Genomic DNA, 27,985 nt, shown 5'->3' with positions numbered 1-27,985 from the left:
ATTACCCACAGACTGATTGTGCTTGGCAAGGCTAAAAAACAAAAGACTCAAATTGAAATAAATAAAATCACAATTATAAATAAAAACAACATTTCATTGCTTCAAAACAACTACAATATATCTAAAATATCTATTACTCCTGGGCTTTACTATACCATTCCAGAATTAAAAGCAGGAAAATAAGACAGACAAAATTATGAAAATGTGAAATAAATTGTGTCAATGATAGGGAAGCTATGAATTTTTGAAATGTACAATCACTATGTCCAAGTGAATTTCATATTTGGTCCATGGTATTTGATGTAAATCTATTAAAGCAAGGAACAACTCTGCTGTCCAATTTTCTACAGTGATACATCATGTATGATTATGTTCCACCCTATTATATACTAATAATATCATGTCAAATGAAAGTCCAAACTGGTCAATTCTGATTGGTTGAAAACAAAATGTAATTGATAGTTGGAATTGTAGTCGATTGCGACTCTTTCTGCGACAAGCCCAAGAAAAACATGACCATGTTGTATAGCCCTTTGAATGAAAAAAGGAGTACTGCATTTATATCTGACAACATAGAAAATGTAAAAAGTAGTAATTTGTAATTAATGAGAGATATTTCAAAAATTAATGTGCAGATTTGATTTTCTCAGACACAGTGAAAACTAGTCATTCAACGGATCAGTTTTACAAACTCTGCGTAAGTTTTGGAGCTAGGGGAAGCAATCCACATTTTAACACCAAGGCCAACACCGGACTTGAAATCACCCATTTTCTTCATTATTATTATCTACAATCTTATGAAGGCGTTATCCAACCAATGTTTCATACATTTATGAATCACTATTTATACATTCTTTACGATCAATTGAAAATATACTCTGAATTGAGATTGAAATTGAAATTAGGATTGAAATTGCTGGACCCCAGTTTCACAAAATGTGTTCTCTTAAACAAATGCAACAAGTACATGACAAATGTGCTCTCGCCTAATCAAATTGAGGGATTACAGTAGCTTATACATTTAGGAGCATTAGAACTCTCTATGTGAACAAGAAAACAAGAGACAAAACAATTCAGGAAAGTCCCATATATAAAGGTCAGAATTTACAAAGGTGGTTTTGAAAACCCATGGTTGAGTCCATGGTTTATGCAGATTTCCTGTATAAATTACGCTTATTTTACCGCGTATATTGAAAAATGCCCAAAGCTGATGCGTGCTTTTGTCACAGCGCGCTAAATTGATGCTTGTTGGCGTGGTTATCCACGCTATTTTATTCATGAGTCCACTCTTCAAACAGTGGACTCATGAATAAAATAGCGTATCTAACCATGGTAACAGGCGTCGATTTGGCGCACTGACAACAGCGTGCATCAGCATTGGACATTTTTTTTATACACGCGCCCTATACGCGCTAAATTAAACGTAATTTATACAGGAAATCTGCATAAACCATGGATTCAACAGTGGGTTTTCAAAACCACCTTTGTGAATTCGGGCCAAAGGGTCCTACGTACATACTTTGTCATTACACAGCGGCAATAGAGATCCAAAAATTGGAAACTTCATTTGCAATACGATTGATGGCCTTTGTAGCAAAACACATTAAAAATAAATATGATTAGTCGTGAAACTACAAAAATACAAGAGACAACGCTGTTACCAGTAATCTTAATAGTGAATAAAATACAGATTCAGATTCATGTACACTGATGATTGATATTGAACGTACAGAAATCACAGACAAATACACTCATCTTATGGATACCTGAGAAAAGCTATAATAGAATAACCAAACTTTGATACACTACTGAAAACAAAAGAAGTTGGATACTGGACTGTATAAACATGTACAATGTGAGGGAGAACATTAAGTCTATTATATTAAGTCTGTCAATGAGATTTGTTGGGGAATTGTTATTATGCAGTTGAAAGGAGAGATTCTTCTGGCTACGCCATACAGATTCATAGTGACATTATGGATTCTTTCAAACATAACCCTCCAATAGGAAATCTGAGAATTCCATAGGAAAAACACGGCACGCAGATAGAATTTAAGTAATATTACACAATGATCTTTTCCATTCTGCGAGCCCAAAAGTACAAGAAAAACTGCATGTATTAAAAGTTTATCCTCACAAGCAGCGTAACAAGCAGGACTCTTCTGATTGCAACGAGAGACAATAAAATGTAAGAAAAATAAAACAAAGACTTCAATATCAATTTGTCTCCACAGACAGTGTGTCCCAGAAAAACAGGAAACCAGGACTCCCATGGCTTTCTTCTTCAAAGGCAAATGTATTTTTATACTTCATTTACATCATCACAATATTTAATTATTTCTCCATATTTTGACACCTTATACGAGAAGAGCACTGATGAAGAATTTGCAATTTTAATGTCTAAACCAGGTTGCACAGAAAAATTAGACAAGAATGGTTCCTGATATGATGACCGTGCGTATTCAACAATTGGCTCATTAGCATTTATTTTGTATTCTTTTTTAAGTTTCTCTCACTGATCTCTCAAATGAGATTGGATTCAGATTCACACATGAGAATCTCAGCGGAAACCGTTTTGATATGCCTGAATATTGTTATTGTTTGTAATCTGCCATGCATGAACGACTGGCTAAGCTGTTGGTCTCAAATTAAGACGAGATTCCACTCTTACCGTAGGTGTCAAATCTATAGTAAAAACATAATTATTACTTGTAAAATCTTTCCAGGAAAATGGGTTTCTTTTTTTGTGGGACGCACTGTATATGGAATTTCCTATTAATTGAAGAGTATGTGTGACTGGGATTGAGTGAGACGAGCACGGAGAATGATTTAATTGTGGTTTTGATTTCTGCAGAAAGTTAGAATGAAACATTGGTTAGTATCACCTTCTCATGACGGATTGGCTTCCCATGGACGGTTTCATGAAGCGAGGGTAGTTGGGATACATCCCGGACTGGTTGTGCTGCTGGCGAGCCATGTGAGCCATCTCCATTTGCATATGCATGCTTGGTTGTTCCATAAAGCCTGGAGTGCCACTCGGATGGTAGCTGTTGGACATCATCCGTGCCTGCATGTAGCCATTCATCGGTCCAGAAGGGTGTCGAGGAGATGACGGGTACTGGCCAAAGTAATTGTAAGGACGCGTGGCATTGCAGTGCTGCTGGACGGCCGGCACCATGTTTGGATGTGGGCTGGCCGGGTTGTGAGTCGGGTGGCCTTGGAAGTGGCTGTAGGCTTTGTAATTGCTAGGATGCATGCCATGCATCGCTGCAGCAGCAGCCGCAGCTGCAGAGGGTGGCTGGGCACCGCCGATCTGCTGCTGGAGATGATGCGGAAGGTGTTGACCGTAATGCTGTTGCTGCTGTTGTTGCGGCTGTTGCTGCTGCTGATGGTGGAGAGAAATAGCTGGATTCATTTGATTAGGATGTGTCTGCTGTTGGGGCATCTGTGGTTGATGAAGCTGTTCCGCTGCGGCAGCTGCTGCAGCAGCTGCAGCTGCACGTTGTTGCTGTTGCATTGCACGTCTTTCATGCCTCAAGGATGATGATCCGCTCTGGCCGTGCTGAACTATTGCTTCATGTCTTGACACAGATGTAGATTCTTGCCTACGAGGGGTCATGGTGTCTTGACGTTGCTGACCAAAGGTACCCTGACGATGAGGAGTTCTTGTGTCTTGCCTTGGTTGCGTTACAGTCTCTTGAAGATGTGGTGTCATTGAAGCCTGCCTTGTCATAGCATCATGTCTTTGTGACGCCATGTTGTCTATAATGTGAGGCGTCATGGCATCTTCCCGATGAGGAGTGGCGGTGTCTAATCTCTGGCCAGCCATCGGGTCTTGCAGATGTGGTGTCATGTTCTCTTGACGATGTGCAGTCAATGCTTCCTGCATGTTATGGGCCATGGTATCTTGCCGATGGGGTGTCGCTGTTTCTCTTCTCATTTCCTGTACTTGCATGTGCTGGGCCATAGCATCTGTTCCGTGTGGTGTGGAAGTGTCTCTCCGATTGTCAGCTATGTGAGGTCCCACACTGTCAGGTCTGCGAGTCATCATGGGGTTGTGAATGTGAGGGTTCATCATCTCTGGCCTCATGTTACTGGCCAAGTTGTCCTGATGATGCTGTAACATAGGCTGCTCCTGCTGCATATGGCTTGGCATGTTGGTGTCCTGCAAGTGAGAAGTCATGGAGTCATGCCGATGTCTGTGAGGAGTTACTACATCTTGCCTTTGCTGAGAATGAACATTTTGCCTCTGCTGTTGCATTATTTCTTGTCTGTGTTGCTGTTGTTGCTGCTGCTGTTGTTGTTGCTGCTGCTGCTGTTGTTGATGCTGCTGCTGTTGCTGGTGATGTTGTTGCTGTTGTTGATGATGTTGCTGTTGTTGCTGCTGATGCTGCTGTTGCTGCTGCTGCTGTTGCTGCTGCTGATGTTGCTGCTGCTGTTGTTGAACCACTTGATGCTGCATACCAGTTGAACCATGCATGGTGTCAATGCCATGCTGTTTTTGCATATCAGCTCTATGTTGATTCATAATTTCAGGTCCATGACGGGTAATGTGATCTGCTCCCTGCTGTGAAAGTCTGCGATCAACTACAGGCTGTGGGACACCTCCTGGCTTCATAACAGAGTGTTGTTGTTGTTGTGGCTGCTGCTGTACATGATCCACAGCAGCCATAGAAACTCTGCGTTGAGGAGTCTGTCTATGAGATTGAGAAACTGGCGGAGTGACATTCCTTGGCATATGCACTTGAGCATTCTGAACTGGGGGTGTTGGCACTGGTGGTGGTGTTGGATTCTGGGGAGGTGTCAGATTAGCTGTAGGCTTGGGTGATCGTGGGACTGTAAGTGGCTTGTTTGGTAAAATTTCATTTGTCAGCTGCTGGAGTGCAGCAAGGCTGCTTGTAGAACCTCTCTTGTTCTGTGACTGCTGGCCTCCTGGTCCAAACATAACATTATTATTTGAATTGTTGCCATTGTGTCCAGTGGGTGATCCAAGTGGGGGCTTCATGACACATCCGGCTCCAGGCTGTCCCATCGGAGAACACACCTGTGGACTGCGCATTTGAGGGCTGCACACAGGTGCGTTATGCATCTGCGGACTGCATGAAGTTGCGGAGGTAATCACTGGACTCTTGACCGGTGGATAAGTCATGGCAGGGCTACAGGCTGGACCGGTGCTACGAGCAGGACTGCAGGACTGGGTGTAAACTGGGCTGCACACCTGATTATTATTGTTCAGTGCAGGGCTACATGCAGAAACATTCATAACTGGGCTGCATACCTGGGTGTTGTTTAAACTGGGACTGCAGAGTGGATTATTGTTGGTCATCGCTGGACTGCACATTGGTGCACCCATCGCTGGGCTGCAAACCTGCGGACTCTGCAGATTATTGATCTGGTGTGGACTATTCATTTTTCCCAGCTGAGGACTATTGAGGGAATTCATTTGTGGGCTGATGCTTGGCACTGGCTGACCCATACCAGGTCTTCCTGGTGGACTAGATTGCTTGGGGCTGTAACCTTGTTGTGGCTGTTGCTGTTGTTGCTGCTGTGGAGGTGGTGCTTGCTGAGGACCAATGTTAGTACTGCAAATGTCTCCATGTGGACTATTGAGATTATGGTGCATCTGAGGGCTTCCTAGATTCCCCATTCCTCTTACTCCTGTCATACCAGGGTTGGGCATCATCTCTGCCTGGTCAAGACCATGATGATCAGCTATTTCCATACAGTTCCCGTACCTCCTCACAGGGTTGCTGCAAGACTGGTAACCCATCTGCATGCCATGTTGAGTCATCTCACCAGAACGTCCATATTCTGGCATGCCCATTGACTGCATATTCTCATGGGGGTTGCCACCCATAGAAGTCTGTAAGTTATTTTGACAAGAAGATATTCCGGAATGGTGCATTTGCTGCTGCATCTGTCCCTGAGGGCCCAACATCTGCGGTTGCTGCTGGTCGGCCGGAGGTGCTTGTGGTGCATCTAGGTGCTGCTGTGTTTCAAGGTGAACATTTGTATCCATACATGGTTGGTGTACTACGTGAGAGTCTATTTGGGGAGGGGTAGAATTGATAACAGATTGTGGTTGCTGCTCCACAGTGGGCGGTTGCACCGGCATCATCTGAGGCGCAGAGTCCATGATCCCAGGTACAGTGTCCATCATCTGTTGAGTACTATCCATGCTTTGAGTGGTGTCTAAAGGTGGAATGGTATCTAATACAGGCACAGGTTCCATCGACTGTGGTGTAGGCATGGTGCTGGGGATATCCATCATGGATCGCTCTACAACTTCCTGGTTCTCCACACTGTTGGATCCTTCTACAGAAGACAAACCAGTATTCATGCACATTGGTGATGTGTCAAGTGACTGAGGGGTGTCCATCACAGAAGCCACATCAATAGCAGGTGCCTCTGCTGATGCTGGTGGCACCATCGGTTGGTCATTCATTCCAAGCATATCCATGTCACTACAGCTATTCCTGGACCTGATCTCCTGGGTATCACTGCCACTGAAATTCGGGAAATCCGATTCGGAATTGGGCTGGTATGTTTGCTCATGGTCATCACTATCAGCCATGCACTCTGGAGACCTCCTTTCTTGAGGATCGATTTCCATGATGGATTCAATGGCCTCAGCAGTCTCCATATCCTCTGCCTCAGTTGGCTCAAGAATTTTTGGCTCCTGAAACTCATCCATCTCTCTATTATCCACCACAGGATGTCCTGCGCTGTCAAACTGATCTTCTTCTGGTCTGTTCTCTTCAGAAGCTTCAGTGCTATGATCACTGTGGCTACTGAAACTATGTTCTTTCAATTCCTCTACGTTCTCCCTGCTTTGATCTGGAGTGTGTGGCGACAGAATATCATGTAACTGCTCTTCTTCGTCATCATCCTCAAGTGTTTCTTTCCTGTCAGTGGACATCAAGTTCTCACCCTTGTCTTCAGTCAATAAACTGTCCTCATGTCTAGAAGGACTGTCCTGTGTTTTTTCATCATAGGGCTGTAAGAATGGACTTGAATGTACTTGAGGACTAGTTACAGGAGATTCAACCTCTGCAAGGGTAGGAGGAGCATCACCTTCAGGCTCGCTATCCTGGTGATCGTCATCCTCGGCAGATAAATGCTCTCTCAGCTCCTCAACTCTCTCATTTCCTTCCTCCTTCTCGTCTTCAGACGATGATGAAGATGAGGATGATGATGACGATGTGAATGAGAGCCTAGATCTGGTACAGCTGCTATCTTCCGGTATTTTAGAAATGGGCCTGACGGTGCTTTCCACCTCTGGTTCCAATCTAATATCAGTACTGTGATTATCAAGAATTTCATCATTTTCAGTTTTATCATCACTGTCTTCGCTCGCAAGTTCACTAAGGGCATCCCCTGAGGGTCTTACATGTTCTATCTCCTTAGAAAGAGTCTGAGCATTGGTTTGATCAACAGATTTCATGCTAAGGTCTGTAGGAACGTCCTGTTGTATGGTGTTTTCAGTATTATCCTCACTATCCTCATCATCACTGTTTACGCATCGCTCATCATCACTGCTCAATTCTGTGTCTGCCTCCCTTCCTTTCTCAATTTCTTCCTCGTCCACTTCCATTTCGGCATCTGAATCTTCATCAATGTCTTTAGGCTTTACAGATTTCTCGTCACTTTTGCTAACTGTAGTACCATTATTCCATTGTGTGTCACCAGTCTTTGTAGACTCCTCAGCAGTGGCTTTAGATATCGCATTGTCATCACTGTCACTACTGCTGTCAGAGCTGCTACTACTGCTTGAGCAGTTAAGGCCATTTATACAAGCCTCACTACTTTGAGTTCTCTGTGGATTTGATTCAGTTGCAGGAGCAACATCTTTGGCTGTCTTTGGACTAACACTTGCCACAACTGGTTTTGCATTCTTTGCATTTGCGACAGAAAAGTTCTTAGAGGCAATTCTCTCAAGGTCTTTGGTCCTGATTTCAAGATCGGTATCACTGTCACTGTCTGTGGTACTGGTGCTAAAATCTATTGCTACTGTCAATGGTTTAGTCTTGACCAGTTTAGGTGGCACTTTTTTCTTTGGTCTGACCACCGGCTTGGTGAGTCTAAGGAGCCTGGCAAAGTCTTCTTCATCCGACGATGACGTGGTGTCGTCTGAATCGAGCACAGGCCCAAGGGGTAATGGTTTGGCACTCAGGGTGCTTGAAGGTGTTGCACTATGTGGCACAGCTGCTTGGAGTGATGGTGGCGGTGGGCTCAGAGGCTTCGGCTTCGGTTTTGGCTTTGTCTTCTTCTTCCTCTCCCAAAGCGGAACACGTTTTCTCCTCCTCCTGCGCTTCTTCACTATTGGTGGCCCGTCTTCTTGTTGTTTCGCCCGCTGAAGCCCCCTAGGCCACCCTCGCCTTTGCTCTATGGGGGTAGCGGGCTCTCCGTTTTTTGGACGCCCTCTGGTAGTAGATGTGCCAGGAGTAGACCCGGTACTCTTGGCTGAAGCCTTGGTGGATGAGGTGACCGGTGGTTGGATGGGAGCTTTTACTTTGGGTGGCCGGCCAATCCTGGGTGGGGGCTTGGGTGGCTCAAAGTCACTGTCAGAGCTGCTAAAGTCACCATTTATCACCGGACCAAGCTTTGATTTCAGTGCAAGCTTGCCCTTTCCGCCCTTTCCTGTAAAGAAAAATACAAAAAACAACAATTAGCTGTAATTTAAATCTATACTCAATAAAACTTGTACTTGCAGCAAAGATCTATGATTAATTCTTTAACAACAATAACCAATGATTGAAAGGCTGACCATTGAGGAATAAACATAACTTTAACATGTGGAATCGATCATGAACCTTAGTGATACAGGGCCCAAGTTCATAAAATCTGTAATCAACACTCTCTGCCCCAGGTCTATCAACAAAAGACTTCTGCTCTATTACCTAAACTATTATGAAGTACAACACTTACATGTAAGACACCATAGTCTCCTTGGTTTGAAGCTTAAACAATCATAACATGCTTTAATATTTGTGGTACGTCTCGGGAGCATTTCATGAACAAATAGTGATTTTCACTTTTGTAATAAGCTACCAAGATCCTTGCATCTGATTGGCTCAGAGCAAAACGATGCTGACGGAACTGGCGGACTTACCCGATCCTTTCTTTGCTCCTTTGCCACCCACTGATGACAGTTTGTTCTTCGCTGCACCTTTGGACTTTAGTCCCTTGCCGGTTAACTTCAGCTTGGATTTGGTCAGCTTCTTGTTACCATGTCCTGGACCTCGTTTGACCTGAAGGGCAAAACAAAATCAGTTATTATTGTTACTTGTTCAGCGTCACCTTTACCTGGGAGGCAAAAAGCGAACTGAATGACTGTGACCCTTTTCTGGTGGAAAGTTAATAGCATTAGTGAATATAGAACATTCTGCTCTGGGGAATGGATGACACCTGCGATGAGGTAACATTATAATGGGATCAAATCATCCATAAGAACTGAGGGGTTTTGTCATACTACAGTCTTTTGTATGGCCAAAAGTAACTTTACAAACAACTCAAGGTGGATGTCTCATAAAGGTCTTCAAGTTTACAAATGACTGGTGACCCTTTCTTAGGAACCAAATCAACATGAATGAAAATCTGGTGAGAAAGAATTACCAGTCGTTCATAAAGTCACTCTGAACTTACGAATAGCTTTACGAAACACCCACCAGGAAACAGCCCTAAGCCATTTTAATCATTCCTACCTTTGAATTCTTCTTGTTCTTCAGAGGTGACTTGAGTTTCTTCTTGGGTCCTGTCCTTACTGGCATGGTCTTTGCGTGACTGGGTTCCTCTGCGATGAAGAGCTTGGGTTGTCCACCGTCGGAATCAGAATCCAAGGCAGCAGCCGGCTTCTTCTTCTTCATCAGCGGTTCGTCGGCCACGGACTGGAGGACCGGGATCTTCCGTCTCCGCTTCCGAACCTTCTTCTGTCTTGTGTGGACCTAGTGACATCACAAAAGAAAGGACATAGCTGTTAGCATGGGTGTACAGCTGTTGACCTTCACCATCTCCACCCTGTAAGATAAAGCTTACTGATTGATAGTCTGATGACCTTGTAGTTCAGCAATCATTTGGTCCACCAACATTTTTTTATAATGATTAATAGGAATTATTTGTCTATTTCCCCATTTCATCTCATAACCATTGTGGTCTAGCATATGGGCTCTTACTCAAATGTTAGTAATCACTCAGAGGGTTAAGTTTTACAATTAATTGCATAAGTCGGTATGAGCAATTGTTGGCACAAATCAACTTTACAAATCAACTGTTAAACTGTTTGTTACAAGGACAAGTTCGCATTATTGACAGACTACAAGGTTATTTGATGAAATAAAATTCAAAATCAGACAAACTGAAAAATTTACGAAATTGAACATAGAAGTTGAACAAAGTTTTCTTTTTATAGATAGAGTGATTTCAAACGAAAAACAATTGATTAAACTATGAGGGGCAAAGAGGCATTTTAATAGACAAAGGATTTGACCAAGTGGTAGTTTCACATCAGGAGGGGCAGATGCTTCTGCTGGACCCTGTCCTTCAAAGAGTTGTGATTGGTCCAATCAATCTCAACTATATAGGAAGTGTAAGTGTACCTAATGTCCCTTTGGAAACAGAGAAGCACGCTGCTCCATCAAGACATTGATCTACTAAGGACTTTGAACATAAACTGTAGATGTTGGTAGGTGTTGCAGGTTTCCTTAAGTTGCGATTGATCAATTACACCTCTTTGTGAGACCGCCCCCGAGGAGTCTGTTTTCACTGCTTTACTAAAACGTCAATAAATATAAAACTGTACAAAGCTGACGGAATCATTGCATTTGAATGGATGAGAATATTCATCTTGGGGAAGCATTTCAGAAAACAGTTTCCCCAAGTTATTCACTGAAACTGTTATTACTGAAATCCTTGCATCTGATTGGCTGAAATGAAATTTGCCAGAGGCAATCACAGAAAGGATATTTCATGAAATGCAAGAACTTCAAATGTATTAATTGCAAATTAGATACTTTGTTCTTTCTTTTTGGAAGCAAGCTGGGATTTGCAAAAATACTTCAGTTTCAAAAAAGTGGTATCCAATTACAATGATGAGCAAGCAACAAGCAGAATTTGTCATGTTAATGCAAGACCGCCCTTAATGTTACGGCTTTCGTACATTACATGCCCACCAAAAAGCCCTTAGAAGCACACATGCATAAGGGTATTGCGTAAGGGCGTTTCTGCACTGATGAGGTGCGCAAAAATATTTTGCTACGGGCATTCTTGCACCGACAAAACAAGTTTTATTCATATAATGTATATATTATAAATATTCAATACAGATTTATACTATAGTCATGTGAGCAAAAGAACAATATATCTTTTTTTAAATGCATTGAACTGTGGTACAAAAGTTAATGCACATGTATGGTGCAATAGGGGTGTTGCATGGGAGCAACTGATCCCCCCATGATCTTCTAAAGTGATAGATAAAAATTAAAAAACGAAGAGAAAGAAAAAGGTGAAAAGAGTACTGTGAAGAGAGGACATGATGTAACCTTCAAGTCATATCTTGCCCTCACCTTATCAAGAAAATTTGGTGCATTCAACGTTTATCTTTATTAGGCTTGTGCAAATCAAAAATCAAATCCCCCCCTACAGCAACTGTGGTTTCCACTAATGCAAGCTACTTGTTATGATACTTGCTAACAGACGAAGCTCTATGATGTAAATATCTGAACACTAATAACGCAATAAGAGTGCATCTATTTAATAGGACTACATAAGCTACAGCCATATTGTAAATCATATATTTTTTTAAGCAGGCATAAGCTGTTTGAGAATTTGTCAAGTAAAAACACTGAGCCAATCTATTACAACATTCACTACTAGCAGAGAAAGAAAAAGGTAGAGAAAAGAGAGAGAGAGAGAAAGGAAAGAAGCAACTCAATAGATTGCACAGGTTCTTTATAGAGATCAACCACAGAAGGTTGGGTAGATCACATGTATTGACTAACCAACCATGGACTGATGTACTGCCTATTGCCTAAGGACAATGGTGCTATGGCAGGATCAAATCTATAACCAATGCATCTACGCATTTTCTCCCTGTATTGTCAACTTTGAAGTCAGTCTTAATCTAATTTACGTCAATGATTTTGATGAAGATGTTAAGAGGAGGGAGTTGCTGCTACCCTGTTTGGCATTCAACGATTTGAGGGATAGAGCAACGTCGATCTGGTGCTGCACAGTGGCTGCCGGGCCCACAATCACTTGGGCACTTTTTAGAGTATTTTTTATTTTAGATTAGATTATACTTCAAACAATGAAATACAGATTTTCATTTTAGTTCTTTTTTCCAATCATTTATCAATTCCATATTGAAACAAACAAGAGAAGATGGAAACTTGGGACAATTTGATAAAGCTGTTCGTTATTTACAAATGATTATCATTTTACGCACAACTTTACTCTCATGACTGGTGACCCTTTCTTGTGCTAAGTGCTATATCCCTACGTAGCTGACCTAGCACCTGAGAACATGATCCAGTCGTGCATATAATGAGTAACTTCACAAACAGCTTTATGAAACACCCACCCTAATAGAGTACTGCGATTTTGCATAGGGTAATTGTATTCCTTTTCTAATAAAGCTAAAGATAAGTGTTCTGGGGGCCGTTTCATAAAGCTGTTCATAAGTAAAGAGCGACTTTAAGAATGACTGGTGAACCTTTCTTGCACGCTAAATAATCACCAATGAACATTAATGGTGAATATCATTTACCACTAGATAGGATCACCAGTCGTTCTTAAAGTCGCTTTTAACTTATGAACAGCTTTATGAAACACCACCCTGATAGAGTAATGGGTTTGTGTATCTGGCAATTGTTTACTTTTTCTTACAAAGCTAAAGATAAAGTGCTAAGGCAGTCAATGCTACATCATTAACAATAAAGCTCCAGTTCATGCTCATTCCAATAACATACACTGTACTTCTCAAACTATTTACTACTGGATAGAAAATGACAAACGGCATGCATTTAAAACTAAAAACTACATACAAGTACAGTTTGGGAAATAATTGCTGGACCACTTTCCTAAACTAAGCCCCTTTGTGATATGGTCTAATAATTATTTCCTAAGCTGTGTATCAAATAATCCGGCTATGAACAAATCATAGAGATTTGTAAACTAAGTCAAGGGAAACTGTACAGTAGAGTCTCTTATAAGTAGACCTTTCAGTAATAAAATAATCACCCAAACGTCAAAGCATTTTACTCTTAGGACCAGGATATGGATAACTTGACAGTGTTATTTATATCTTCTATGTCCAATTATGCCAAAGTGTAGCATTTTTTTTACCTTTGTGGTCCAAAGAGATTCGAAATGCAGATTGTACTCTATAGATGCTTTTTAGTGTAGAGGGGAGGGGGAGGGGGAAGGGTAGGGGGTCTAATGCTGCAAAATGAATGAAAAGATTCAACTCATCTAATCTGCACTATGTATTTCTGCTACCATAATGGCCTACGAGTATGTGTATAAAAAAAGACAAAGCCCTGTGAAAGTTGTGTTTTTTATATTTCTTTCACTAAATCCCTAGATTCATCCATGAATTTCTGTTCAAAGCACTTCTTTCATGCCATAGTTCTTTGTACGTTTGTAATCTGTCATGCATGATAATTCACAAAAGCATTTGTTCTCAAATCAAAGCAAAGATTTTACTCTCCACCAAAGGTATCAAATTTTTAATAAGATCTTTTCTAATACTTGTATATCCATCTCTGTATACAGTTTCTTTTTTTTTCTGGGATACACTGAATACATGAAATTAAAAAAATTATACCAAGTAACAAAAAATGAAGGAGCAAGGGAGTAAATCTAAAACAATCTTTCTACTTCTACTGACTATCAAACAAGGCACAACAAACCTCGGTCACCAAGTTCAGCAACATTTTGTGTACAGTCAATGGGATATTTGTATGTGGTCACTTAACTCTTTGTGCGCTGGACCATGAACCCATCTGTACTGAATTATTTTCAGGGAGGGAAACAATGCATTGTTTGTTGAGTGTGAAATGCGAAGTTCGCACAGCACCGTGTGCATTGGTGCGAAGTACGCGTGGAAAGGGTTAATAAAGCGATTGCAGAACTTGGCAGGGGATACATTTTTGTCTCATAGTCATGAACAGCTATAACCCAAATAAATTCTTATAAAGTAATCATTTCTTGAGAAGAAAAATACTGCAATTCATTAGGTCATGATATTTTCTTCCCACCTTCAGACAAAAGCCCTTTTTTTTCCCAGAGATGGCATATATAATGTTGACTTCTTGATATAAGTTGGGCGATTTGTCTCACCATACCTGGGGCCCGTTGCAGAAAGAGTTGCAATCAATCACAACTCTAAAAATAAGGCGCAACTTGATTTTCAACCAATCAACAGCGCGCATTTTGGACTTGCGATTGATTTTTTTACTTGTGTTAAACGGAACTCTTTCTGCAACAGACCCCTGAACAGTGAAATGTTCATTTCTAGCTAGCACCAAGTGAATAAGATCGTATGTTCGATCACAAAAAATAATTGAGAAGATTCTTGGAACGAGCAGGCTTTGAACCTGTCATCCACTGTTTGCCAGGTAGTGTAAAAACAAGTAAAATGGTATAAAAAACGGTAGTTGAGTTTTGTTGCTGAACTCTGTTGATGAGCTTTGTCGCACCAAGGTTTACAAAGCTCACTAAGTATATTTACAAACAATAGTACTTTACATGCAAGACATTCACACATCTACTAGTCTAATGAGAACAATCCTATACAACTACACAGACTTCAACACGGCAGGTAGATGTTGTGTTTACACAATCCATGCACTCTCACCTCCTTCGTTAGGGCCGGAGGTAGACAATCAAACGAAGCCGCCTTGTCTCGTGAATGAACCTTGAACTGTGTAGCATATAAGAACATAAATTCTTTCATGTATACATGGACCCATTTGTCAATGCAGAACCCCTTCGGACCGGAAGGGTACTTTATTAAACTGTAACATTACACATGACTTCGAGAGCAACAGCATATTACTTCTCTCATGCATGCATGGATTCACTTGTCATTGCATGACCCCTTTCAGACCTGAGGGATACTTGATAAAACTGTGTGTAACATTACACATGGCTTCTAAATTTGAGAAATTTTAATCAGGCCTCAAAATGACTGATAATCACTTTGCTCATTCTTATATTCCTTAACCAGAGGAAGTTCCCATACATGAACGATATGAGATTGTACACAATTTTTGCATTCCAAAAGAGAATAAAAACTTTTCTCTTTTTATTCAAATCTACTTTTTGTTGGTTATAATCAACTTTCACACTGCAAGCATCTCATGTTTGTGATTCCTGGTATAATTCAAGATATTAAAAGGCACTTCATTGTAAGAAAGAGGATACAAATGCAAAGAAATTGTAGGTGAGCATCGATGGTTACAACTATGTGAAGATGTGAGTTTATCATAACTAACAGAGAGGCAGATTGTCTGTTTCATAGGCAAGAGGGATCTTTATAAGATTTGATGACAGAGATAGCAATTTGTCAAGATAAATGGACAACATTCAGGTAAAGAAAACACACACACAAGGGTGCCATTTAGAATTAATTAAATAGAAAAAAAAAGAGATTTGTTTTCCCCATTTTTGTGTACATAAGTGGGTGTTTACTTTGACTGAAAATATGCTGAAAAAGTAGGAATCCCTACTTTTGTCTGGAAAGTGGCATCCCACGAAAGGAAAATGGATTCCTCATAATCAGGATAAAACTTTAAAGAATGGCCATCATAATAAAGACAAGACAGTCAAAGGGTGATATAATAAGATTCCTTGTTATGTCAAGCTTATTGTGAAATGAAATGTTCAAAGGAAGGATTCTTTAGACTTGAATGGCACCAGAAGAAATATGAAACATGATTTGATAACCTTGTCCACTACAGACTAAGAACTTGTGCTATAAAATAAATTTGAACTGATCTATAAACAAGATGCCAACTAACGAAGAGCTAAAGATAAAATGTCCTGGATTTATGAAGGCTCTACCAGGGTTCCCAGCTTTTCAAGAAAACACAATTCCCTAATTTTTCCCTGATGAAGTTTAAAAATTCCCTGATAATTATTTAAACCCATTCCCAGTTTCGCATGTTTTTAAGTTGCTGCAGTGAATTACATTTTTAGTATAAAAACAATAATGTAAAACTAAGTAGAACCACCATAACCAGTCATTTAATGGATGTTGTTCTGATATGCAACAAAATATAACAGATTCTGACTGACTACCGTGCTTTCGACTTTTGGGCTGATCAAAATTCCCTGACTTTTCCCTCATTTGAGGCATTTTCCCCTGATTTTAGGTATTTTTAAAATCAAATTCCCTGATTTTTTCCTGACTAGAAAAAAGTAAAATAATTTTCCCTGATTTCCCTGATGGGCTGGAAACCCTGTCTACAAATCCTCCTCCCATGAAGTATAGATCATTCTTTGATCTTTACAAAAATGTCATCATTCATACAAATTATGTCTCAACCAACTTTTGGACAAAAACCACCCAACCTTGTAAGACAAAAACACAGAAACAAGCCCCAAACTGCATTGGTGCCAGTTAACTCATAATCCGTAAAATAATAAGTATATTTTACAATTGGGATATGGATCTTAATGTTATCAACATTATCAAACATATCACATATTATTGGTAGGCATATCCAAAACAAAGCATTGTTGGCTACTGAGCACAGGTGTATGCAGGTCACAGCCCATTCTTCCATCCATGTTATTGACACGAAAAAGTGTCTGCAGGGGTGTTACAATAAAATATTTGCAATCAATTGCAAATTTATATTGCTAATATACAATTGATATATCAATTGTAACTTAGCAATATTGATTTACAATTCTTGTTACATGAAGCAAACCAGCAATCATGTGCGAGTTTGCAATTAATCGGCAGAGTCGTGATTGATTTCGGAACCAAAAAAGTGACATTGCGATTAGTTGTAAGTTCCTCGCAACGCCCCATTAGAAACCATTTAAGGTTGGGAAGCTACAGGTCAAAAGATGGTTGAGACATTGAATGGATGGTGAAATTTATTTTAGAATTACTATACCATGTCAACTAAGACTCTGCTCCTCCTACTACTACTTTATATTTTGAAACCATATCATCATCTTCACAACCTGTCCCAAGGGGGGGGGGGAATGAGATAAACCGTTTAGATCAAGCTTTTCTTTTGTGGCTACTTTGGATGTCTAAATGTATGCAATTTTATTTGTTGATACCACGTCAGTACATTATATAAGAATCGAGCATGACACTTTGAAAGTATATGGACATTCAGCAGTCGTTCAACACACACAAAAATAATATTTTGAATTTTCATTGATTTGGGGGATAATTAATGGGAACAGTGATGCTATCAATGCCTAGATTTGATTTCAGAAGAGAGGTGCTTGTCAAAGCTACTACAATGTTTGTGGTTAGAACTAATCTACCTTTTCTTGCATGGTGGATGGAACTTTCTTTTTAATAATTGATTAATGTGCGATGATCATACAGCATATAAAAAAGCAGAGAGGAATATATAGAAAGACAGACACATGCATGGGAACTTGGGGAAAACCATGGTTAAAAAGATAAATATCAGGGAGTTTTTTTGACCGGTCAATACTGGTTTATATTTGCAGTTATGTAGGGAGAGAAACAGGTCTTTGAAACTAGCAGTCTAGAACTCCAAATTAAGTGATGAGAAAAATCACGAGAAAAATATAAAATTAAAATAAATGTGTGAAGATGTATGGAGTCAGACCATCAGAATTTGATTCAACACCCAAAATACATCGGGGCATGGTTTCATGAAAGTTTTGTCAAGGATTCTCACTGACCAGTTTGCTGTAAGCCAATTGTATGCAAGGATTTGCAGTAGCTTTTATAACAAGTCAATGAAAATCTTCAATGATATGCTCCCCCGGGGACCCTGTGTCATAAAACTTGTTATGATAACAAAATTTGCCATAGCAGTTTACAGCGACTGAAATCATTTAATTTGATAAGCATTGTTGTTATAACAAGTCTTCATGAAATAAACCCTGGTGTTCATTTTCAAAATCTCATTTTGATCGAAGATGCAGAAGTTTGATGTTAATTAAAAGAGCACTTTCAGTGGCAAGTCTAGAGAATATGAATTGGGGTGAAGTTAGACAGCAAGAAAGCATGGGTGCAAAGCTATAACTGAAATTAGCCATAAAAAAAAGAGTGCAGAGATAGTAATTGCCAATTTGAGGAGAATCCTCTCACCTGGTTAGTAAGTCGAGGAGGACAATCGCATTCCTCCGAGTTGATAGGATTTGGATAAAGTAAGCAAGTAGTCTGTTGTTAGGGGGGGGGGGGCAGGATGGTTTAATGTGTAATGCGGGGAGGGATAAGGGGGGTTAAAACAAAAAATGAGAAATAAGCAGATGAGGAACAAATCGATATAAAGAAAATACATCAAAAATAAAAATCAGCAAATTATATTCATGATCACAGACAAAATAAGCAAGGATAGCGGTAGGTTTGTGCATCTGGTTTAAGAACTTATTAACAACCATATTAAAGGATTTTGGGGCTTACATCACAACAGTACAATATTAGGTCTATTCCAATGCAACCCTGATTCTATGAGCTATGACAAATTATTTGTGGTATTGGCGCAAAATGCCCCTACACCACATTTTCTTGCATAGCATAGAAACAGCTTCATGCATTAAGCGAATGCATTATTATCATTATTATTACTTTTTACTCATACTGTGCTTTTTCCCATTAGGCTCATAGAGTATGCTTCAGGAGAATAAAATTGTGGAGCTAGAGGCATTCTCAAACTGTCACAAAATATAATCCTTATCACCCATGTCGTAAATAATGACCAGAATATATTTCTAAATCAAATTACCAAGACTCATATTACTAATATTTTATGAATTACTTGAGCCATTATTATTTGAAAGCACGTCACCTCTTCATATGGTAAACAAAGTCGAGACAAATTAAGGATAGGCCGATTCAAGAAGATCCTGATAATGCAGGGTTGAATGCACATATTAACAGAATTTCCCAAATTGTGATATGTGTCTTTTTCAGGCCAAAGATGAATTCTATGCTGTGAAACATAGTTAAACTTATACAAGATAATATGATTTTTAAGTAATACCCTTCGTGGTTACAAAGATCTTAATAATAATAATGCCACATGTGACTTATAAATCGCCAGATCCGTTAAGTGCTCAAGACTAATAATAATAATAATAATAAAGGTATATTTACCCAGGGTAGCCACTTCAGTTCCGAAAACTGTTCTCCCAGTGGGCCCTGCTATTATTAGCCGATTATTATTAAGACTCATAATGAATTAGGAAGTGAATAGAAAGATTAGAACATTTTTGAGGGATTCTACAGAGATACAAATTTGATGCCTTCAGGAAGTGTATTTCACTGTATGGGGCATGCATAAGCAAAGGGTTCCTCCACCCCTCCCCAAAAGTTTTTTCTTTCAATCTTTTCCTTCAGCATTTTGTGAAAACCACTTCTTTTTTCCAATGATCAATGTGATTAATCATGAAAAAAAAAACTTATCAATACAATACTACCGCACTGCACTTCTAACCTACCTTTTTCTTCTTCATCTTGGTCTTGACGGGGCTGGCATCGGCAGCATCCCGGGCAAAGACATCTCTGGTGACGGTGAGTTTGTTCGGGGAAGAGATGCGCGGAGATAGGGACCCTTGCCGTCTCTCCCGCTCCAGGTCGCTCACCAGTGCACCCATCTTTTGGACCTTTACATTTGAATTTTTAATTTATTAATTTCCATTAGAATTTTACAAAGTTAAGTAATAAATACAAAAATAACAAAGCATGATTAAATATATCATGTCATAGTTAAAAGAGGTTTTGGTAAAAAGGAAAAAGCTGTATGCTTGCGATGTTTGGTCACCCTTGTTGGGTCACAGCAGACAACTCTATAATGTAAATGCATGAATGTTTGTAATCTACTAGGTGACATTCAGCAACGAGAAAGTCATTATTCTACTTGAAAATCAGTGTTGTCAATAAGGTGGTTGGTGCCCATTTGAACCTTCAAAATTTCTCTTGAAAGTCTCTTTGTCTCTAGCATGTACCCTTGACTTCACTTATATGATTTTGTTTGTTTTTTACTTTAATTTACTGGTTCACCATCAGGAGAGATTTCAGTTGTCTGGAGACATATATCCTGATTGAAACTATTGATCAACAAGTACATGTACAGTAGGTCTCGAAATAGGCTTAGCACAACTACAACTGGTTGCAGGCATGAATGCTCAAACTTGAATCCAAACCACCAACAACATTGTTTCTATGCACAAGTCCCAATCTGGACTATTTCCACAAGCAAACATTTTGCATCGCAAACAACATATTCATTGTGCCCCCTGGGCCTATAAGGAGGCGTTGTAAATTTGAGTATGGAGTACAATACCCTTACCTCTCTCTTTGCCTCTCTCTCTTCCTCCAAGACCGCCAGACCGGTGACCGCTATGGGTGACCAACGGAGTGAGTCGTTGTCCAGTTCTAACCTCTTGTGCTTGCTCTGCTGGAGCTTGGTCAGGTGGCGGGATATCAGCTTCTTTCGTATCCTCAGTACGACCCTAACAAAAATAGTAACAAAAATTAATAATAATAATTAATAATAGTATATAATTACTTCATTAGTAATTCAGGGTGCCTGCATTCTAAAGTTCAGTTTGAAGTACTGTAGGCAATGGGCTAACTCATGCTAAAATTATAGCAAGCCAAAAATTCAAGAATTTTGTTTACCTTTTTCATGTTTTATTTTCTTTCCCCATTAATGGTTAAGTAAAATATTTGTTATTTTTCTTAGACAGATGATTTGATTGCCAAGTATACTGATAAATTGAATGTCTACTTATATAGATTAGTGTTATAATTGCTTTTCCATAGTTCAAACAACTTTTCCCAGAGTTTGAATTAGATATTGGATCAGAATTAAGCCAGACTTCAGTCATAGTGAGCAATGATTCGAGAGAAAGTCTTTCAAATCAAAGGGGAATAGTTATCACATCATCCAAGATCTAGAATGAGTAAGTTTGATTGTAATAGATAAATTTTTATTAAGCACCAAAACATATACATCGTAAGGGTGCTCAAGGTGCTTACAAGTTTGAAATAATCTAAGGAAGCAAATGGCATGAAAGAATGAACACTGAGTGTAAAATGTGTTCACTAATGATCACCCAAATCCATAGCACGTAGTTTGGGAAAAGACTTGTCAACTATTCTGCCAAACTTTTGCAAAAGGAGGCAAGGGACACATCAGTCAAATTTGAGTTATTGTTGATTCTGAAACACCCTTTGTTCGTTGCACGTTCAGGCAAAGATTTGGGAAGAAATGACCGTTCTATGGAAAGATATTGAAGAAAATATGCTGTTAAATTGCATTGACGCCAATGTAAATGACGAACACACAATGCTGTTATACAACAAATGATACTTTTGTGACTTGCTTCCTTTTGCCAAAGTAAGGCAGTATTAAACAGAATGCTATGCCTTTTTGTACCATATACTGAGCAATTACAGACTGTTTTTTTTTACTATGATAATTGAGCATGTAATTCTCTTTATTTTACACACACAAACGCTTCATTGGTCGCTTGCTGATTCTCTGTAAATTTGTCATTTCCGTTACAACTGGAATTTAAGAAGATGCCCCCTGGCTCATTCATCCATTATCACATTATCACTGACAGCGGTAGGAAACATAACATTTAATTTAAAGGTAAATGCCAGTTGTGGCAACAATTTCAAAATGAGCTTTCACATATTCTGTATAAATAAAGAATGTGCGCCAAAGGAATTCTGGAAGATATTGTGTAATTGCTCACAAATTAGCAAAACAAGCATGAAATTGTCTGGTCTTTTTCCAAGCATTTATAATACACTGTCCCACATGTTCTTATCTGTGTTGGTGATCTTCACTGTGATCAGTTTTTAGCTAAGATATAATTATATCGCAAAGTTCAGTTAATGCACTGTACCAGGTGTGAAACTACATTAATTTATTTCAAAATATTTTGTCAGCTGGAGTGAAAATCAATGCAGTGGGATCGAATCATAGGAATATCTGATTACAAGACGAGAGTCAGAACCACTAGAACATCATATTTCCATGTACAGTAGGTATGCTTTCATGAGGTATATCTTACTTGTCTCCTTGTCTTTTCATCATCCGTAAGCTGGTCAGGGTAGCCGCTATGTCGTGTGGACACATTCCCGTAGACCTGCTGATTGCTGCAAACAAAAGCAGATAGGATCAATTATGGTAGAAAATGGAGTTAATGAAATGCACGCAAATGGCAACCATCCCATGCATCCACTATTTCAAATTGTTTTAAATTATCATTCTAATGTTATTCTATACAGTTTCACATTTACTAATCCCTACTGTTTGGAATTTATGTTAAGTGCTTCCCATGGGCATTCGATTATGGAAGAAACTGTTTCAAAGTTATGAGAAAGGGGTGCTTATGGCACACCGGAGCATTGGTGTTTTCTATCATAATCACAAGACTTAGTTATGCTGACATTCACATGGAGAGCACACTAATATGCATGTATAGGACTGCACACAAACTGTTGGCTTGACCATTGTAGCTAGGGTTCCTTTTTTCTGTGTGTAAAATTAATAAAAGAACAATTCGAAATAAATCGTTTACAGAGAATCATTTTTTCTAGATACCTTGAAGAAAAATTGAAAATGCACAGAAATTTCAATGGTTGAACTGTTCTCACAATTCATACTACCCTTTCAATGCAGTGGATTGGAAATTCAGTACAGCACTTTTCTACTGCATCTGTCGCAATTGAATGTGGATGCCATCTAACAAATTATCTACAAGTTTTCTTAGATTTGGGGTGCATTGTAGATGGCTATGGTTGCCATGAGGTCATCTCCGACTCTCTCCCCATAATGTCACAAAATTCAATGCAGGTTGATAATGTCATCCTGCAGGCGCCACTGGAAGAGCAGTTTCAGAAATAAGGGACTACCCTGGGTACATGTAGGTAAAATATCATCATTTATCATTACTAAAATTACAGAAAAGGAAACAGTTTTCATTTTCAATGGCTATTTCATCTTCAAATTGGGGTGATTGCTGAATTTTGGGGGCTATTTCTTTCATTTGAAATGTCCTTTTATTTGCACAACCATCTTTCTGCCATATGTAGAATAAATATTAATATTGTTTGAGGAAGATCTTTGGGCAACTCCAGAAATGATGGTGCCCCAAAGCATTCCAAAATTTGAGAGGCGATTTGGGCTGTATCGAGGGCGTAATCAGCCTCAAGTAATATGCCAATGGAAGACGAACCTTTGATGGTGAGTTTCTTGGAGTCCCTGTTCCGATGAAGATACTCCAGGATGACACTCCTCCAGTAAGCCGAGTAGCTGACCTTGCCAAGATCTGAGAGGGGCTTCTCAGGGGTTCCCGTCTGCCCTTCTCTCCTTGACAACAGGTAACCTGGGAAACAAAACATGCAAGTGGTGGTATAATTTTATAATTTGGGCAATTCCATAAAATATGTACGTCAGGCCCCATGTATCCATGTACATGTATGTAAGACAACCTTCATGAAATTTTCTGCCTATGATTTCTTGTTCTTTTGACAACCTGTAATGCTCTCAATTGATCATGACTTGGTGAGTTTATAAAGTGAAGTAAAACTTGAGAAAAAGGGGGGTTGGATGTACAAAAAGGTTGACTATTTTACGGAATTGCTCATTTATTTTTAAATTTGGCACTACTGGCATCACCAGATAGTTAGAGCCTTTCCATGGCCACCAAGGCCATTGATGGCATTGGATGCCTTGATGATGGGCCTCAATGCCGTCTTGGTGGCCTTGAAAAGTTGTGTGCCATTTTCATGTTTTGTCATTTGCACTGTAATAGAGAAATCTGCCTGATAAAACTATAGCCTTGCCCTAAAATACTACTTAGAAAATTAGTCCTGGCTCATCAATCACCTATAGGAAGTCAAAGCGAATAGAGTCACTGTGACCCACTGGTCTCTCCTCCTTATATAACTGATTTAGGGTGTGCAGATGGACAATGACACTAGGGTTTCTCATGTAGAAACAATGTAAAAACTTACCACAACACCTTTATTTGTGCATTTACAAACATTTTACCACAATATCAAAACATTTCTCTCAACCTACATGTAGGTGCTCACTGCCATGATTAAAAATTAACCTTTTAAAGGTTTATATACAGGACACAACAGTTGGTTGACCCATGACACCTGTGACCCATTTCATAAAAACTAAAAAATACGGTAACTGTGCCATTATGTTAGCTACCATGGAAACATTGATTGGGATTGGCTGTCAAGCCCTGTTAACAAGGTAGTTGTCCAATAGCAAGGTTATCAAGGTTGTAGCTCTCTCAAGAATGACTCAATTGTAGCATTACTAGGACAGTATTTTAACTGAATGATGATTCTTAGCCCTGTTTGAAAACATTAAAATTTGTGAGATATTTCCTATTTATGAGCAAGCGCCATGAGCGCCCAGCTGAGGCGGAAACCGGCGCTATACAAGAACCCATCACCATCATCATCTATGAAATGGGCACCTGGTAGGAGGGAATGGAAAGAAGGAACCCAAGACTTACTGAAGTCGATCAGAAACCTTCCGTAGCCTTTCCTTTGGTACATAGGTAGCGTCATGATACAGGACACGTTGTATCTTTGTTGACAGTGCTTTTCCTAGAGAGAAAGATAGAGACAGAGAAGATAGTTGAAAAGAAAATCATATGTAAGTAAAATTTATTTCTCAAAATCAATCATAAGTCTTGCAAGTTTGCAAACATACAATTAATGAACATTATGTTTCTTGCAACAGAATGTAAAAGGGAAAAACCAATCCCTAGATCGTGTAAATGATTGGAAATTGGGGCCGACTGCTACGATTCATCATACAAAATAATGCGATCAATTGTTGAATTCAACCCAACGATTAATCGGTAAGCTTTATGTTATGAACATAGAACTTCTACGAATTAATCCTAATAGTTAAATGAACTACCCCCCGATGCCAAATTAACCTTGGAGAATTAGCCAACAAGATGGCAATGTTATTGAGGGTAAGAAGGTGATCATAAATATCCGAGATCGATCTCATTTGGGATAAAACTAATTTTCTATGATAAGACTGGCCTAAAGCTGCCAAGAATTGACCGTTGTAATTAGTGAATCATCCTTGATGCCAAACTAGCCTTGGAAAAGTTGGCGAACAAGATGACATCCTTTCTGGTCATTTAGTGTAAGGAGATGATCATTGATATCTTAGATCAATCTCAAGACGAGATAAATTCAATTTTCTAAGATTTGACTGGCCTCAAGCTTCTAAGAATTGATAGCAATTGTTAGCGAATCACACCTGGGGAAGGTTTGATCAACGTTTTTCATCCGACAAGTTATCAGATCTAACAAATTCCCATGGTTTTGATTGGATAAGAACTTTTTACTATGGTAACTATTGAATAAACCAGAATTTGTTTCATAAAAATCTAACCGAAGATGCCAAACTAACCTTGGAAAAGTAGCCAACAAGATGGCAGCCTTTCTTGTCATTGAGGGTGAGGACGTAGAAGAGGAACGGCTCCACATCGTAGTACAAGGTTTTGTGGTCCAGGAACAGCTTGGCCAGGAGACAGAGATTCTGACAGTAGATCTTACTGATGTTCCCGTCCACCTCAAAGACAGAGAGGTCGCCCTTGCGGTAGATCTCGTTCGCTGGCGGGTGGTACCAACCACATTTGGTCTGCATGGATGAAAATAAAAAGTCAGGTAGATGCTAACTAAATCTCCATTTTGATCACTTGCTGGGTTCTCAATAATCTCTGTATGTAATGTGCTTTGCAGTTTCTTTGTGTAACAAGTTTTTCAGACAGAGCACGACTTCTGCCATTTTACCCCCATTCAAGAACAATCAACAAATTGAGTACATCCAGCCCTCTCTCTATATGAGAGAGTCCGGAGACCTTCCTGAAAATATTTTATCTAAAAAAGTTTTATAGTACGTATGAAAGATTCATTTTAGTGAAATTGCCCAAGTTCTTTTGGTACATGACAATGAATACTTCCAAGAATCTAGCTCCCAAGAAATGGTGCTGAGGTTCCTTGGCTGAGTGTCTAAGATGCCTGTTAAGACGTTTGAAAGTCCGGGGTTTGATCCCTGGCCACGGCACCTATGCCCATGAGCAAGGCATTTAATCGACAGTGCTCCTTTACCCTGCATTCAAATAAATGGAAATGCTATATGCGTTCTTGGTGACTTAAGTGTGCACTTTTTCAACATGAAGCACAATATCCGACTCTCTAGCACGGCCTCATAGTTGTTACATGTACATCTGTAATAACTTAAGAAGAAGTGACTGGAAGAAAAAAACAGGATGACGATGACCTATTCTGTATATTGCTCAAGCTGATGCTCAATACCCATATGCCTGGAAACAAATGGCAAAAGAAGATCAATGTATACCTACCAAATGCCTGACAAGGATGCTTTTGCTCTTCATGTACTTGAGACAAAACTCGCAGAGGTACAGCTTGGGAAGCCGGGCGTACTCCTGAGGATAGGGTGAGGTGTACCACGTCTGGATCTCGTACCTTCCAAACTCGATGATGCAAGGCGACTTCACGGGAGGCGGGGCATTGGGTCCTCCAGGTCCCGGAGCCTTCGCCGCCCCTGGTCCCGCACTGGTGGATGGTCCTGCACTGGTGCTGGCGGTTGCCGTTGCCTCGGCGACAGCAGTTTGTTCGGCTTGCCTCGATTCCTATTGACGGGTTAAACAAATCTCAAGTTAGGAGAACAGGGAAGCTTTCAAACAATGGTGATTTTCACCGAGAACTGTTATAAGCTACTGAAATCTTTGCATCTGATTGGATCAGAACATAGAAGTCAGGGACAAGATGCTTTGTGAAACACTCCCCAGGTGGCTGTTTCACAAAGCTGTTGCAAATGACTGAAATATGAGGTGCCAAATGCAGCACTCAAAGATTCCCTAATTTAGTCTTCTTGGCAAATTATGAAGTGCTATATTTCCCATAATTAAACATAGTAGTGACAAAATTGTTTAACTAGTAAAATTCTGGCAAAATATATGACCAAACCGATTTCAGTATTTTGGAAGGAATGAAGACAGGCCATGTTTTCTTGGGAACAGGCTTAACAGCTTCAAAATTACTGAATGTTGCAATTGGCTTGCCATAGTTCAGTCAGGTATAACTATACCTTTGCTTTATGAAACAGTCCCAAGAAGCACATTCCTCTTGCATATCGATTAACATTAATTGACATCATCAACAGTGACATCACTCATCTACAAAAGAAATTCACAGCAACAAAAATCTACATTTCAAACACTGACATGGAGAAGAACAAATGAGATGGAAAATGAACAGACCCTCGGTTAGTTATGGAATATCAATGATATAAACCTCATGAATCAAGTCTTATAACAATGTTGTTAGTGAATTGAAAATTTTTTATAAAAACTAATTTTTAAAATGTTAATATTGAACATCAAAGTTGGTTGAGTACTTGAGTCAGTTGAAAAAAAAAAAGTTGTGTAAAAATCACAGTGGATGCAATTTATTTAATTCTATGGGAATTTTTATTTTATAATATCTGATAATTATTCGAAGGATAAAATGCACGGGGGAAATCCCCCAACATAGCAAATACTTATATTCAGAATAAGGGCTCTTACAGGACCTACATCAATTGTAATGCAAGGCTTCTGTCTATTCCAACACATTTTTAAAGCTTATAACTGAAGTAAAACTATGAACTTATAATCTTCTTGAAGTACTAACTGAAAAATAGATCCGAGATGATTTGGAAAGCCTTGTAAGTTTTCTTAGAAAATT

General features: G+C 39.5%; 1 protein-coding gene across 2 annotated transcripts; it reads right to left on the bottom strand.

The window, feature by feature from the left end:
• Positions 1–1,666: 1,666 nt before the first annotated feature.
• LOC129281733 (histone acetyltransferase KAT6A-like) lies at positions 1,667–27,007 on the bottom strand. Of its 2 annotated transcripts, XM_054917644.2 has the most exons (11): positions 26,599–27,007; positions 25,644–25,874; positions 24,724–24,817; positions 23,422–23,571; positions 22,255–22,339; positions 20,517–20,679; positions 19,666–19,830; positions 18,314–18,385; positions 9,705–9,944; positions 9,113–9,251; positions 1,667–8,640 (listed from the first exon to the last, which is right to left on the bottom strand). In XM_054917644.2, exons 1-11 carry the CDS (start codon positions 26,629–26,631, stop codon positions 2,882–2,884), a joined length of 7,131 nt encoding a protein of 2,376 aa, XP_054773619.2. In that variant the 5' UTR covers positions 26,632–27,007; the 3' UTR covers positions 1,667–2,881. The 2 variants fall into 2 exon arrangements, with proteins under 2 accessions (XP_054773619.2, XP_054773621.2); XM_054917646.2 differs by lacking the exon at positions 18,314–18,385.
• Between the last annotated feature and the right edge of the window lie 978 nt (positions 27,008–27,985).

Source organism: Lytechinus pictus, chromosome 18 (genome assembly GCF_037042905.1).
Source record: "Lytechinus pictus isolate F3 Inbred chromosome 18, Lp3.0, whole genome shotgun sequence".
In the NCBI taxonomy this organism is placed as follows: domain Eukaryota; kingdom Metazoa; phylum Echinodermata; class Echinoidea; order Temnopleuroida; family Toxopneustidae; genus Lytechinus; species Lytechinus pictus.
This window is presented reverse-complemented; position numbering and strand designations above follow the sequence as displayed.

Coding starts and splice junctions, on each gene's coding strand:
- LOC129281733 (XM_054917644.2), bottom strand. CDS start 26,631: ATGAAGAGCAAAAGCATCCTTGTCAGGCATTTG. Junction 22,340..23,421: donor CAAGAAACTCACCATCAAAG/GTTCGTCTTCCA, acceptor TTTTGTTTGCAG/CAATCAGCAGGTCTACGGGA. Junction 9,252..9,704: donor AGAACAAGAAGAATTCAAAG/GTAGGAATGATT, acceptor TTTGCCCTTCAG/GTCAAACGAGGTCCAGGACA.